At 47.5% G+C, this 13735-nt stretch overlaps 1 protein-coding gene across 1 annotated transcript in view; it reads left to right on the top strand.

Annotated features, from left to right (window-relative positions):
* TKTL1 (transketolase like 1) overlaps positions 1–13678 on the top strand; it is a 37369-nt gene extending 23691 nt beyond the window's left edge. The window contains exons 10-15 of the mRNA XM_078664598.1: positions 6648–6804; positions 7155–7285; positions 7373–7456; positions 8547–8643; positions 12136–12255; positions 12679–13678. Coding sequence (XP_078520724.1) covers positions 6648–6804; positions 7155–7285; positions 7373–7456; positions 8547–8643; positions 12136–12255; positions 12679–12851 — 762 coding nt within the window. The 3' untranslated portion in view covers positions 12852–13678. The remainder of the gene's footprint in view (positions 1–6647; positions 6805–7154; positions 7286–7372; positions 7457–8546; positions 8644–12135; positions 12256–12678) is intronic.
* Positions 13679–13735: the final 57 nt, after the last annotated feature.

Raw genomic sequence — 13735 nt, 5'->3', positions numbered from 1 at the left:
GTTCTCCAGTATTAGGGGTGTCTTTTGATAGATTCACATGCTTGAATATTCCCTGTCGTCGAAGTGGGAGTCCCACGGTAAATAAAATAGCAATAATGCTAAATATCTATAAATATATATAAACATAATACAAGAAAAGGAAATACAACTGAAATCCTCGAAACAATTCCTACATAGGAATGCAAGGCAAAGAGAAAAAACTATTTGTAACGCATTAGTGTCATTATGTTAGTCCAAACTGCAGCCAATCAGGCGCCAGCACCCTCTAGAACCTTCTCAGAAGCTCAAGCCCTCAGATTTTCTACCGCACGTCGTGTGAAGGGAGTCTCCCTGAGCTCTGCTCCGTTTTCATCTCTATTCTTCTAGTTCCAAAAATTTCTACAACATGTCAAGTAAGAAGTCTTTATTTAGACCCTGCTCTTGTGGGAAGCTGCGCCTTTTTGAAAAGGACCCCCCACCAGAAGTGTATTTATTGTTTGTACCCGGATCATGAGGCTGGCAGCTGCAAGTTTTGTAGAACCTTTTCTACCAAAACTCTTAAGGACAGGGAAAGCCGACTACTCCTTTGGCTGCAACATCTTAAGGACAAGGAGTCTGTACTGTCTGATGCAGAAAGTTTACGTTCTGGTTTCTCTTCAGCAGCCTCAAAGCGTGGTAGTGTTCAGGAGGTTCCTTCTCCTTTCCTCAAGAAGCCTAAATTAGCCTGGTCTGTGGCTCCTGTGGTGTCTTCTGCCACTCCTACCACCTCTACGCCCACGAGACCTGGCTCTTGGGCGTCTTTGGCTGCCTCTAGAGGTGTTTTCACACCTCTAAGTTCCGCCGTCGACGGGAGCGTCGACGAGCACTCCGACGACGAACGGCATTGCCTGCATTTTCGACGACGCGGACTACCACTTCAGCATTCTCATCGTCGACGACTGCTTCGTCGTCAGCCTTGACGTCGATGAGGGTTTCGTTGCAGTCTAAACCTGTCCCGTCGACGATTCCTATCTCGATGAAGAAGAGAATCCTCGTCGACAAAAGACCCGAAGACGTCGACGCCGTCGACTAAAGCCTCGGCGGCGAAGACAGTCGACCAAGATCTCGTCGACTAAAAAGATCCGGTCGACGAAGACAGGCCAGTCGACGAAGACTCCGCTTACGGACACAGTACCAGCATAGACTACCCTGTCGACGACTTCATCTACGGTGCATCCCTCGTCGACAGTGACAGTCGACGACCCCGTCGACTATCACTCCGTCTACGAAGGTTTCTTCAAAATTACCGTTGGCAACCGCTAAATCAGCCTCGTCGACGGCTCCGTCAACAGCCGCACCGATTTCGTTCGCATCTATGCCATTACTGCCATTGAAGACCTCAATCTTCACATCCTCGCACTACAGTACCCTGCCAACAAATCTCTGATCCAGAGCCTCAACCACCTTCTCCGATGTTCGCAACTACATCTGAGCATGATACAGACTCGGAGCATGAAGAGGACACGTTTGGGGCAGCACATAGTCCCTCTGATTTTAATAATTAAATGTCAGGACACAGATTCTGAGGATGGCGGTGACCCCGTTTTTCAACAAGAGGAGCATTTTACTCAAGCTCCTGTCGCCACCATTCCTTTGACCTTAATTTCTAATCTCCAACCTATGCTGGACGATTACAACCGCCGTTTTCCTGCAACACCACAGACTACATCTGCGCAATCTCCCACTTCTGTGGTACTACCTCCTCCTTCATTGCCGCCTATCGTACCACCTGCACCTTCGTTTCAGGTTCATAGATCAATTAGCATCCATACCACTGTATACCCGCGGGATACGGATGCTGAGGAGGCGAACGCAGAACGGGAGGACAGTGAAGTCACAGACAACACGGATGCTGAGGCAGGCGACCAGGATATGGCCGAATGGGATGATTATCGGGCGCAAACGCCCTCTCCTCAACCTGGTACCTCGAGTGAGTCGCCACCAGTAGACATCGCCAGTTTCCATCTTTTAATGGATAAAGCGGCTCAGCGTTTCAAACTGCCACGATCACAACGCGAGGAGGATTGTTATCTTTATGACTTTAAAGATAAACCCTATAAGCAGGTACACACAATCCCTATTGATTTCGTTTGGAAAGAGGGCATTAAACTAATGAATGCTCCGAACTCCTTACCTGCTCAGAAAGAAGTACAAGGCCCCAACTGGTTCTCCAGCTTGCCTGATTTCTCATCCCAAGCCGGACTCGGTCGTGACTCAGGCCGCACAGCATAGAGCACGGAATCCAGCGTCCCAAATCACAGCCCCTCCGGATAGAGAGGGTCGACGCTTAGATGCTATTGGCCGCAAATTCTCAACGATGGCTTTTAACATCTGTCCGGGCTGCCAATGCCTTAGCCATCTTGGGACGTTATGACCGACAGATGTGGTCAGACATTGCAGGATTACATGGCACTGATCCCTGATGCTTCCAAGGCTGACGCACAACAGATTCTCCGCGATGGTCAAAGGGCATCGGAAGAAATAATCGACTGTGCAGTCGATATTGCTAACACATGTGGTTTCTGCCTCCTAGCAAGTGTGGCCGCACTCCGACGACAAGGCTGGCTGAAGTCCACCTCCTTCTGGCAGGAAGTCCAAGCCAAAATACTGAATATGCCATATGATGGGGAATCGTTATTCGGATCCCATATCGATGATGCCCTTGAGTCCATCAAGAAGGACACAGATACAGCAAAGTCCTTGGGCACGCTGCAATTTCAGAAGCAGTCCTTTCGAGGTGTGCGCGGACGCGGCACTTCCAACTTTCGAGGTGGGCAACAATACCGCTCCTACAATCAGAGCGGCCAACGTTACACGCCCAATCAGCAGTTTCGTCAACAACCCTCAATCATATAGAGGAAAGTCGTCCTATCGTGGCACCAATCAGAAACTCCAATGACTTTTGCCACACTCAAAGTATTGGAGGACGAATCTTTTATTCCCAGTGGTCCTCTATCACCTCGGACCGCTGGGTTTTGGACATTGTCAAACGGGGTCATACCCTGGAGTTTAGAGATTCCTCCTTGCACTCCACCTCGTGGCCCACCTCCTCCACATCTCGAGGAGCTTTACCATCAGGTCCGTCTTGTGTTAAAGGGTGCAGTCGAAGTGGTCCCGAAACATCAAAGAGGAAGGGTTTTTACTCTAGATTCTTCCTCATACTCAAGAAGAACTGAGATTGGCGACCCATTCTGGATTTGAGGGCTCTCAACCAGTTCCTGAAGTCTCAAACATTCCGTATGCTGACGTTGCTGGAAGTCCTCCGTCTTCTATCCAGCGAGGATTTTATGACGACCATAGATCTTCAAGACGCATACTTTCATGTTCCGATAATCGAACATCGCCAGTACCTGCGTTTCAAAGTGGGACCAATGCATTTTCAGTTCAAAGTTCTACCCTTCGGACTGCGTTCAGCTCCTCGTGTGTTCACGAAGGTACTGGCCCCGGTGGTGGCTCACCTGCGTCTACAAGGAGTTCAGATCTTTCCCTATTTAGACGATTGCCTTCTCAAGTCTCCATGCCACCATCAGCTGGGTCGGGACACGCACCTTTGCCAGCAAGTGTTTCGCTCTCTGGGGTTGACCATCAACATCGAGAAGTCAGTTTGCACCTCTGCAGACCAGATCATTCCTGGGAGCGATCCTAGACACGCAGCTCTCAAAAGCGTTTGTCTCGGAAGAGCGGCGTCTGAAGATCCTGCGTCTGGTCTCACTCATTCGACAAACAGTCTGTTTCTGTTCGGACATTAAAATCATTCTTGGGAATGCCCTCATCTTGTATCGCACTGATCCCAAATTGCAGGCTGCGCACCAGTCTTATTCAGGAAGAACTGGACTTACAGTGGCGTCAGGTCTCCGGATCCTTCAACGACCTAGTTGCCGTCACGGCCCGCATGAAGATGAGCTTGCTTTGGTGGGCGCAGCCCGCAAATCTGGAAATGGGTGCGTCCTTCCTCTCATGCTCCAGACCATACGCTGACGACAGACTCCTCCTTAGAGGGGTGGGGCGCTCATCTCCAGGGCCTCCATCAAGGGCAAGTGGTCGCCGACACAGCGCACGTGGCATATCAACAGGCTAGAATTGATGGCGATCTTTCTAGCACTAAAGTCCTTCCTCCCAGTTGTTCACGGGGAGTCAGTGCTAATCCAAACAGACAACACCACCAGTATGCACTACGTGAACAAGCAGGGAGGGACCAGGTCTCCATCTCTGTCCCGCTTGGCCCAGTTGATCTGGGATTGGGCTCTTCGCCATCGCATCACCTTGACAGCTGTCCACCTTCCGGGCGTGTCCAACCTCCTGGCGGACTCTTTGAGCAGGTCCACTTCCTCAACACACGAATGGGAACTGCACCAACCGACTCTGGATCTTGTGTTCCGCCAATGGGGTCACCCAGATCTGGATCTCTTTGCAACATCGGAGAATCGGAAATGCCCGTCTTATGCAAGTTGGCATCCCCACCCAGGGTCCTGCGGGAAGGCCCTTTTGATCAACTGGTGCGATCTATTCGCTTACGCTTTTCCGCCGCTCCCATTAATACCGCGGGTACTGTGGAAGATGCGGAGGCAGCCCTGCCACATTCTGTTGATCGCACCTCGTTGGCCCAGACAGGCATGGTTTTCGGAACTGCTTCTAATGTCCCAGTGCGAGCCCATTAATCTACGTCCTCGTCCAGACCTTCTAACTATGGACAGGGGCTTAGTGTGTCATCCGGATCCCTCAACGCTACACTTGTGGGCATGGAACCTGAGCACCTTGAGTTCGCTGACTTGAACATCTCCCAGGAGTGCAGAGACATCCTAGCTCATGCCAGAGCTCCGTCTACCATAAAGACTTGCAAACTTAAATGGAAGCGGTTCTGTCATTGGTGCGCTACAGCCAATATCCATCCCATCCATCCCACTCCTGAGCAGCTCCTTCCATTCTTTTTGAGCCTCGCTCAGTCGGGACTCTCTCATGCTACACTGAGTTTTCTTAGCTGCAATATCTCGTTTCCGACATGATGGCTCTTCATCCCTCTTCATCACGAATCATACGCCAATTCTTCAAAAGGCTCTTCCGCAAGTTCCCACCTGTGCGTCGCCCTCCTCCAGCTTGGCACCTCAATGTGGTACTATCTCAACTTATGAAGTCGCCATTTGAGCCTATCCATAGGGCGGGTATTAATTTCATCACCTGGAAGGTTGCACTTCTTCTGGCTTTGATCTCATCGCGTGAGCGACCTTCACAATTTTACTGTCAAACCGCCTTATCTACAGTTCAAACCTAACGGAGTAGCACTTCGTACCAACCCCTCTTTCCTACCTAAAGTACCTACGGATTTTCATTTGAATAAGCCTGTGTTCCTCAAGACTTTCTTTCCGGACCCAAAATCTCCGGCGGAGCAGCGCTTACATTCTCTGGACATCAAACGATGTCTTACATTTTACATTGCCAGGACTGCCCCCTTCCGCAAGTCCGACCAACTGTTCATTGCCTACGGACGACTGCGCAGGGGACATCCAGTTTCCAAGCAGACTATTGCCCGGTGGCTTTCCTCAGCCATTGCCTTCTGCCACCAACAAGCGGGCAAACCGATCTCCTTGCTGCCACAGCATGCCCAGTGTCAACACTTGTCCGCGCTGGAGCTACCAAGAAGGTGGACTCATTCCTCCTAGAGTGGAGCTCTGGCTTGACTTCTAAAGAGTACGGGAACGACCGGGCCCAAGTCATCTTGGTGGCTCTGGATTGGGTAGGAAGCGCAATCTCAAACGTCTGCATGAGCATCTGTCTCCTGAACAGGAGGATATTCTGTCGCAGCAGGACAGATTTGCCCCTGGGCCTGTGCAAACTGCACCTCCGTTCATGGAGATGGAGCAAAAGGAATCTACTGTTGTCGTTCGATCACAAGGTTATCTTTGCACAAAGCCTCACTTTCTATCAAATGGATGAATGGTGCGCATCTCCTGTGTCCAGGAACCAATTGGCAACTATACTTCAAAGCGCCTTGGCTGACTTGACAGTTCGTTTCAACACACACGATTGTTGCCTTTTGATTAGTTTACTATATATAATTTTTTATGCTGCGAGTGACTTGCGTCCAAGCCAATTTTTTATTCACTGAATGGTTTATTTTGCTAGGACCAATGAGTCTCCTCTAGTTATGAGGCTGGAAAATTGCGGAATCCGGATTCCTGCCTAATGGATTTGGGTCGTTTTTACTCTTTGAAGATTAGTTACGATCCAGTCATGAACACTAGTTTAATTTTTATCAGAGGTCTACATTTCAGTCTGCCACATTATCGTCTCATATCTATTTTTGAGTAAATATTTTGTACGGTCGTCTTTAAGCTGCATAGAATGTCTTTTGAAGGATTGGATTATAAGTGACCTATGAGGAGTTGCATTGACTTGTTTGCGTGCTAATTTTGGAAGGGTTACTGAAATGAATTAACTTGTATGTTTAGATCACAAGGTTCTGTAGGTTTAAAGTGTGTGTGATCAGCTGTGAAGGACCTTGATTTGTGATCTGATAGCCAGTAGCCTAACTTTAACTTGTCATTTACACCTTGTGAAAGCTGTGATGTCCACACTGGTCTGTCATTCTCTTCAGCACTTCATTGTAGAGCTTATCTTGTGCTTCTCCTCAGGTGAGTGTGGCGATGGGCTGTGCCACCCGTAATCGCACCGTGGCGTTTGCCAGCACTTTCGCAGCCTTCTTCAGTCGCGCATATGACCAGATCCGCATGGGTGCAATCTCCCAGTCCAATGTTAACCTCTGTGGCTCGCACTGTGGCGTGTCTATTGGTAAGTCAAGCAAAACTCTTGTAGATGAGGCGTGGTTCTACTATGTGGGAGGAGGAGGTTGTAGGGGGTGCACCTTCCAACAACTGTCGTTTTAAACCCCTTGATGGGAGTTGCCACAGCAGACTGCTTAATCTCCCCATTTCCCCACTCTGTTTTAATAGAATGGCCTGAAGAAAGGGGTTGTCTTCTGAGGCCAATCTTTGTTCGTCAGTGCGGTTTGATTGGGCATTCGAGGTTAAGTGGGAGATTGTAGTTGGTGCTTTGGATGTATGTTCCGGGAGGATCTCTCCCTGCTGGGGTTAGGTGGATAAGGATTCTTACCTTACTGGGACCTAATTTGCTTTTCCCAGGTGAGGACGGACCCTCTCAGATGGCACTGGAGGACTTGGCAATGTTCCGGGCTGTCCCCACGTGCACGGTCTTCTACCCCAGTGATGCAGTGTCCACGGAGCATGCTGTTCTTCTGGCCGCCAATACCAAGGTAAGTGCGTCCTGTATTTAGAAGGTGTCTTAGTCTATGTGTCCTGTTCACATAAGCAATTGGTTTCACCTTGTACTTCTATCAAAGGGTATCTGCTTCATCCGAACGAGTCGCCCTGAGACTGCAGTCATCTATTCCCCTGAAGAGAAATTTGAAATTGGACAAGCAAAGGTTGGTGTAAAATATGCATTTGTACCTCAAGTACAGGGATATTAAATAAGCGTGTTGAGAAGGCAGTGGCTGAATCGGGTATGCCCCTTTTTTCTGTGTGATGTATGCTCAGCTTGTCTTATCGTATGTAAACCACAGGGACTTTGAGGACGTCTGCCACTGCTGGCAGATATGGAGGACGCAGGTTGCAGCAAAATTAACTCCCCTCTTTGAGCGGTTTTGTCTTGAGCTCTAAGAAGGGTGCATGCATCTACGGTCTCGCAGCTGACTGCATCGGATCCAGATTATGATTTTTGGATGGTGGATCATATGTCGCGATTTGCAGCGTGTCCCAACTGTGGCACTGCGTGATAAATTGATGATTGGAAATATAGAACAGCGTCTGCATTCCATGACAATAGACCTATGACTAGACCCCCCAACCCCACACTTGTTGGATTGACTTCTTTAAGAAACTAAAGACCTGTAGGTCCTTTAGAAGGTGGTTGCTAGTACCTGCAAAGTGCTGAAACGTGCATTGACCAATTTTGGGGTCAACCCCAGATGAAGATAAATCAATGGAAGACCAAAAAGAGTGGTTGTCTTGGTGTATTGTTAAAGATTTACATTCTGGGAGTGCGACTGACTTGTGCATACCTACGGAGTGTATGGGAGCGATGTAAGAGTGAATTATTTTATTTTTAGAGTTTTCTATAGCGCGGACCAGACCCAGGGAAGTATATCGGAGCGCTTTACACTGAGGGCACAATACGAATAAAACCATTTGCAAAACAAATAGCATACATAAGATCAACTTATTAAGGTCGCAGGCGTGAGCATTTATAAGCAACTGGTCGAGAGCAGCGAAGGGGTCTTTCGAGTGATGGAAGGGGCAAGTTTAGGGTGTTAATCTGGAAAGGTCCATGTGATAGAATGATCGGCGAATAGGGTGATTAGTACTATGGTATGGTTTTGGCTTTCATGTAGGGTTATAAAAATCTAAGTTAAGCACTATCAAATTTATGTGACCATGATGTACATAAATATTGTTAGCACCTGAGGCTGCCATGCCATCAATACCCTAATGTACAGTGGGCTTCTTTCTCCACAGGTTGTCCGTTCAAGTGACACCGACCGAGTTACCATAATTGGAGCTGGAGTCACTTTGCATGAGGCCCTGGCGGCTGCCGATCAGCTTGCCAAGCAAGGTTAGTGACAGATTGCTTGTTAATATGGTTTTATATTTGGATTGTGTAGGAATTTGGGAGCAGTGTTCTCTTAATGTGGCTACTACATTCTGTTTGACTCTAGGGGCTGAACAATGCAGTTTGGGCCTTTTTTGGTTGTGTGGGGGGGGGGGGGAGGGGACAGATTTAAGTTTGTAGTTTTCTGGATGATGGAATACTAATGATACCCTCGTGTTCTGCAGTGTAGTCAATACCATTATATTGCACATCTTAGGAACACCTTGAATGCTTTTGTCCAACCCAGACAATGGGCCGAGTATCTCTGGTGATAAAATTCCTGAAAACGAGACTGAGTAAAATTAAGAAGGAAAGTCTAGCATGGAGATTAAATCTATAGTGTGGCAGAGGCTGGTGCACTGTGCTCGTGAGGCCCAGGTAGGTTGTGGCTGTGTGACTGTTCAGAGGGGCCTAGTCTGGCAGTGCAGATTCTACTGTTCCAGTTGGAGCAGGGCGAGGGCAATTTACATATGACTTTTCTGTCTGTAGCACATTGGACACCAAATGTTGACTGGAATGCAGAGGTTCACTCCCCCAAACCCCTCAAGCTGTAATACTAACCATGAAAGTCCTGCTTCCCCTGGACGACCTTTGCTCTACGTCAGTTGCATTTGTTCATTTTTAGGCACAGGGAGATTAAGTGATTTGCCCTGAATCGCAGGGCGGTCTAACTCAGCCGCCGGTGCTTGTTGGATCACGAATGGCGTCTGAACTCTGACGTGGCGCATGGTCTTTCAGCAGTGGGGAGAGCCTTGGTTAGTTCTATTCGTCACCGAATAGAACGCGCAATGTCATCAATCTTGCATGTTGGAATTTCCAAGGTGGCACTCGCTCAGCGACTTTGTCGCGAGTGGAGTTGCGGTCTGTTGTACGCCTTTCCGCCTACACCACTTCTGCCCAGAGTGCTGAAGATCGGGCGTGACCGGGCCTAAGTTATCCTTGTGGCTCCGGATTGGGCACGAAGGTACTGGTATCCCAAGCTACTCAGCATGGCGGTCGAACTCCCAATCCAATTTCTTCTTTGGGAGGATCTTCTGTCGAGGCAGGGGACTGTTCTCCACCCGAACCTGTCCAGCCTCCGCCTCATGCATGGAGATTGAGCGGCAATAGACACCTTTCGATCTTCCTCCCAAGTCTGATATTCTGGCAGCCAGGCGTCCCTCTACAGAAACGATGTACACCTGCAGGTGGAACAAGTATGTGGCATGGTTCACAGCAATGGCTGTGGATGCCCTTTCTGCTCCCTCTTTCTGTGGTGCTTTAGTTCCTCCTTTGGCCCAGCATGGCTCTGCTCTGGGCACTATCAAAGGTAATCTTTCGGCCAATTCTGCCTTTCTAAGGCTTCTGATCAGCCTTCTCTTAAGTCCCGGGTTGTGAACCATTTTCTTAAAGGCATTACGCACACGTTCCATCCGGTGCAGTTGATCATGCCTCAGTGGGACTTAAACCTTGTCTTGACCTTTCTGATGTGCGCTCCCTTCGAGCCCCTTCATAACTGTCCCTTACTTCTCCTCACCTTAAAGACTGCTTTCCTGGTAGCTATCACCTCTGCCAGAAGAGTGAGTGAGCTCCAGGCTCTTTCTTCTAAACCTCCTTTCCATTCATCCAGACATGGTGGTTCTGAGGACCCGTCTTTCTTGCCAAAGGTTGTCACACCCTTCCTTCACCATTCATTGTCAACACAAGATTCAAATCCCGCTTAGACATTCTTGATGGCATCCCTATTTGAGGAGATGTACAGTTGTCTGGTTCAACTTCTCTCTGAAAGTAATACTAGATATGGCAATTTCAGACTGTAGAGTTGCACAACTTGACAGACTGTATACTCTACTTTATCTACCGACAGTTTCTCCTTTGTACCTGCCAATCTTTCCCAGCCAAGGTGGGAGTTGCCTTTCAAGTGAGCCTGCCAGTTAATCATATTCAACCTTTTGTTAACCCTCATTTTTTTATGGGACAGAGCAGCTACCTACAGTTGATCCCAAAGTGTTCAGTGTTTCGAACCTCAATTTCGGTTGACAGACTTATCAGCTCTTCGCAAAAGCCATAATGGATCATTACATGCTTCACCTTTGCCAAGAAAGACCTTCCTGTGACAATTGGTGCCCTTGGTGTCACCTCCCCATCCCCTCATGCATGAGACCTGGTAGCTGACATATGCCTGGTGTCCACATCACTATACTTTCGCTAAATACTACTGCTTTTTAGATCTGGCATGGAGATGTGTACTTCACGAAGGCTGTGTTCTATGGTTTCCCTGGTTTTTATGCGGTACACTCCTAGGAAGCGTTTTGATACCCTATTAAGGCTGGGAATCTCCATTAAGATGTCTTCATCGGAAAAGGTTACTTGCCTTTTGATAACATTGTTGGTGTAATTTTTCTTGATGCCTGCCTTCCCTCCCTTCACCCCTAAAGGAGCGGTGCCCTGGTTAAGTTCTATGGTATAGAAAGATGTGAATTGCAATGGGTGTGCTGCTATAGAGGGGCAGCCGTGCTACAGGACGTTCTCCAGGCCTCCCCTCAAAGAAACTGCATTTACCATGCAATGCCTTCTGCTTCTGGTACGTGGCAAGCTTTAAATTACACCAGATGCTTGTACAGATTGCTGCCATACATTTGTTGCCACGTCAAACCAGACATGTGTACCCAGATGAATGATGCCTAATGTATGCAGCATAAATGTGACCATTACATTGAACTACGAAATTAAAATAATTTGGCGTCGGCTGTGGCGGTTTGGCCACTTGTGATGCATGGCCATACGCTTTTGAAATGTATTGCGTTGTGGCCATATCCTTTGTTCTGTTGGATACTTTTAAAGGCTAGGGCATCCCTAGATTTCAATCATTCAGTGGGAGGGTCCCTGGGTTCCAGTAATGAAGTGGGGTGCCACAGGTCAAAGGTTTGGGAACCACTGCTTCAGACCTTTGTATTGCAAATAGTCTGAAAAGCAATTCCACAGCATTTCTTCCTCTCAGTAGGACCTCCTGGCCTACTTTTGGTTTCCGATCTGTGGTTTACACAATCATTGGGTACTGTCCATGTATAACTTTTAGTCCAGTCGGTACCCATGTAATCATGCTATCTCTCACTTGAAAAAGGCCGTTTGATCTCACTTTAGATGTATTATGTACACACAGCATAGCATAAAGTTATGTAATAAGATACACCTATCGCACATCCCTTCAAATCTTTCTGCATTTGTAGGCACGGACTATGGATTACAGCTGCCCATTCAAACAGAAAATGAACACTTTGACAATCAGGAGTTGTGACCAAGCGAAGCATGCCACATAATTACACTTCTTTTTTTTTTTTTTTTTTTTGGTGGTGTGGGGGCGGGTTCTACAAATGCTGAATACTTAAGATTGCAGAAGCAGCTGACCTTCGTGTCCACTATGGAAGGGGCTATGATCTGCTTGGTGCTTAATGTTACTGCTGTCTTTTTCCATAGGTACTAATGTGCGCGTGGTAGACCCTTTCACCATCAAGCCGTTGGATGCAGCTACCATAATCTCTAGTGCCAGAGCCACTGGAGGTCGAATCATCACTGTGGAAGATCACTACAGAGAAGGTAGGTGCCCTGCTTGCAAATATAATGCTTGCTTTACCGCACTGCCAACCAGGTTAAACGGTAGAAGTACCTGTACAAGAGTTGTAGTGGATGGCCTCTTGTCGGTGACCTAGAGTTGGACCAAGTAGTGACCCAGAAGGGTGTAGGTATTTGCCATACCAATTGTTTTAAATTAAATATATGAAATTGCATGCAGCTCTTCAGTCTAATGTCTTGGGCACTGTACCATAGCTTCCTCTTTTCACATACTTTAACGTGGGAATCTCGCTGACTGGCCTGACTTCGGAACCTTTACTTAGTTTTAGAAGTGCTGACCCACGAGGCCATGTCATTGTGTACGCCTTTAGAACTTGTTTGACTTTAACATTGATTTGGGAAGCTCGACGTTCAGCATCGCATCTAACATGTGCTCTTTCGTTTTAGGAGGCATTGGGGAGGCTGTGTCGGCAGCAGTTTCTGGAGAACCTGGAATCCTTGTTCAGCATCTTGCTGTGAACCGCGTGCCACGAAGTGGGAAGCCTAATGAACTCTTGGACATGTTTGGCATCAGTGCCAAGTGCATAGTTGAAGCTGTGAAGGCTACCTTTGCAAACTGAAGGCTTGAGATTTGGTGTTGAGGAATGAGGCTTCTAGTGAGGCAGTGGTGGCTGCTAGAAGGCAATTATGGTAAAGTCCCTGTTAATGGCAATGTCCAAACATTTCTCATTCTTTCAGATGAAGGATTATATATACTGTAGGCAATTGTGGAAGTTGAACGAAAACTTAGTATTACTTCAATGTTTCCTGGCTAATGTGACATGCCGTAATGTAGAGCTTTGCTGCCCTTGCTTTCAAGCCTACATAAGCACTTAGAAGATGAAATACTGACCATTCCACAGCTATATGTACATTGAGGCTAAAGCGAGACATGGGGAAACCTAGCAATAATGGTATATCTTTCTGGATACCATACACTTTTTAATGGGACGGCTAGATTAACAAACCATACTTAGGTCCTTTGGGATCAATAAAAAGCCTTTGATCTGTGACAGCAACATTAGCTTTCCTCACTGAACTCATCAGGGTTAGGGGGAAGAATGCAATTGTAATGCATTTGATTTACATACCAGTTGCTTAAATGGTGACATTGTTGCTTGGTCTCCTCTTCACAAGTTTACCGGTCTCGTTTTCATGGACCATAGCAAAGGTGCTTCTCTACCTGCCTCCAAAGGTGCTCCTTCTGATGACCCTATAACAGAACATAGGGGCGTTACGTGAAGATTATTGAAGGCAGTGACCATTGGCTAGTGTTCACACATTTATAAACATGTATTTTTGCTCTGAAGTAATTTGGATCCATGTTCAGTGACCAATGTTTTATGGACCACAGTGTCTGCTGCACTTAATGTTACACTTGCCATTAAATCTAAATGGTGAACCCTCATTTGCTTTGTGGGCTTCTTGTTTGACTCTGCAGCTTAATCGGGATTTTGGGCTTATT

This window comes from Lissotriton helveticus, chromosome 10, assembly GCF_964261635.1.
Source record: "Lissotriton helveticus chromosome 10, aLisHel1.1, whole genome shotgun sequence".
Classification (NCBI taxonomy): Eukaryota; Metazoa; Chordata; class Amphibia; order Caudata; family Salamandridae; genus Lissotriton; species Lissotriton helveticus.
Note: the sequence above shows the minus strand (reverse complement) of the source record. Positions and strands in the feature narration are given on the sequence as shown.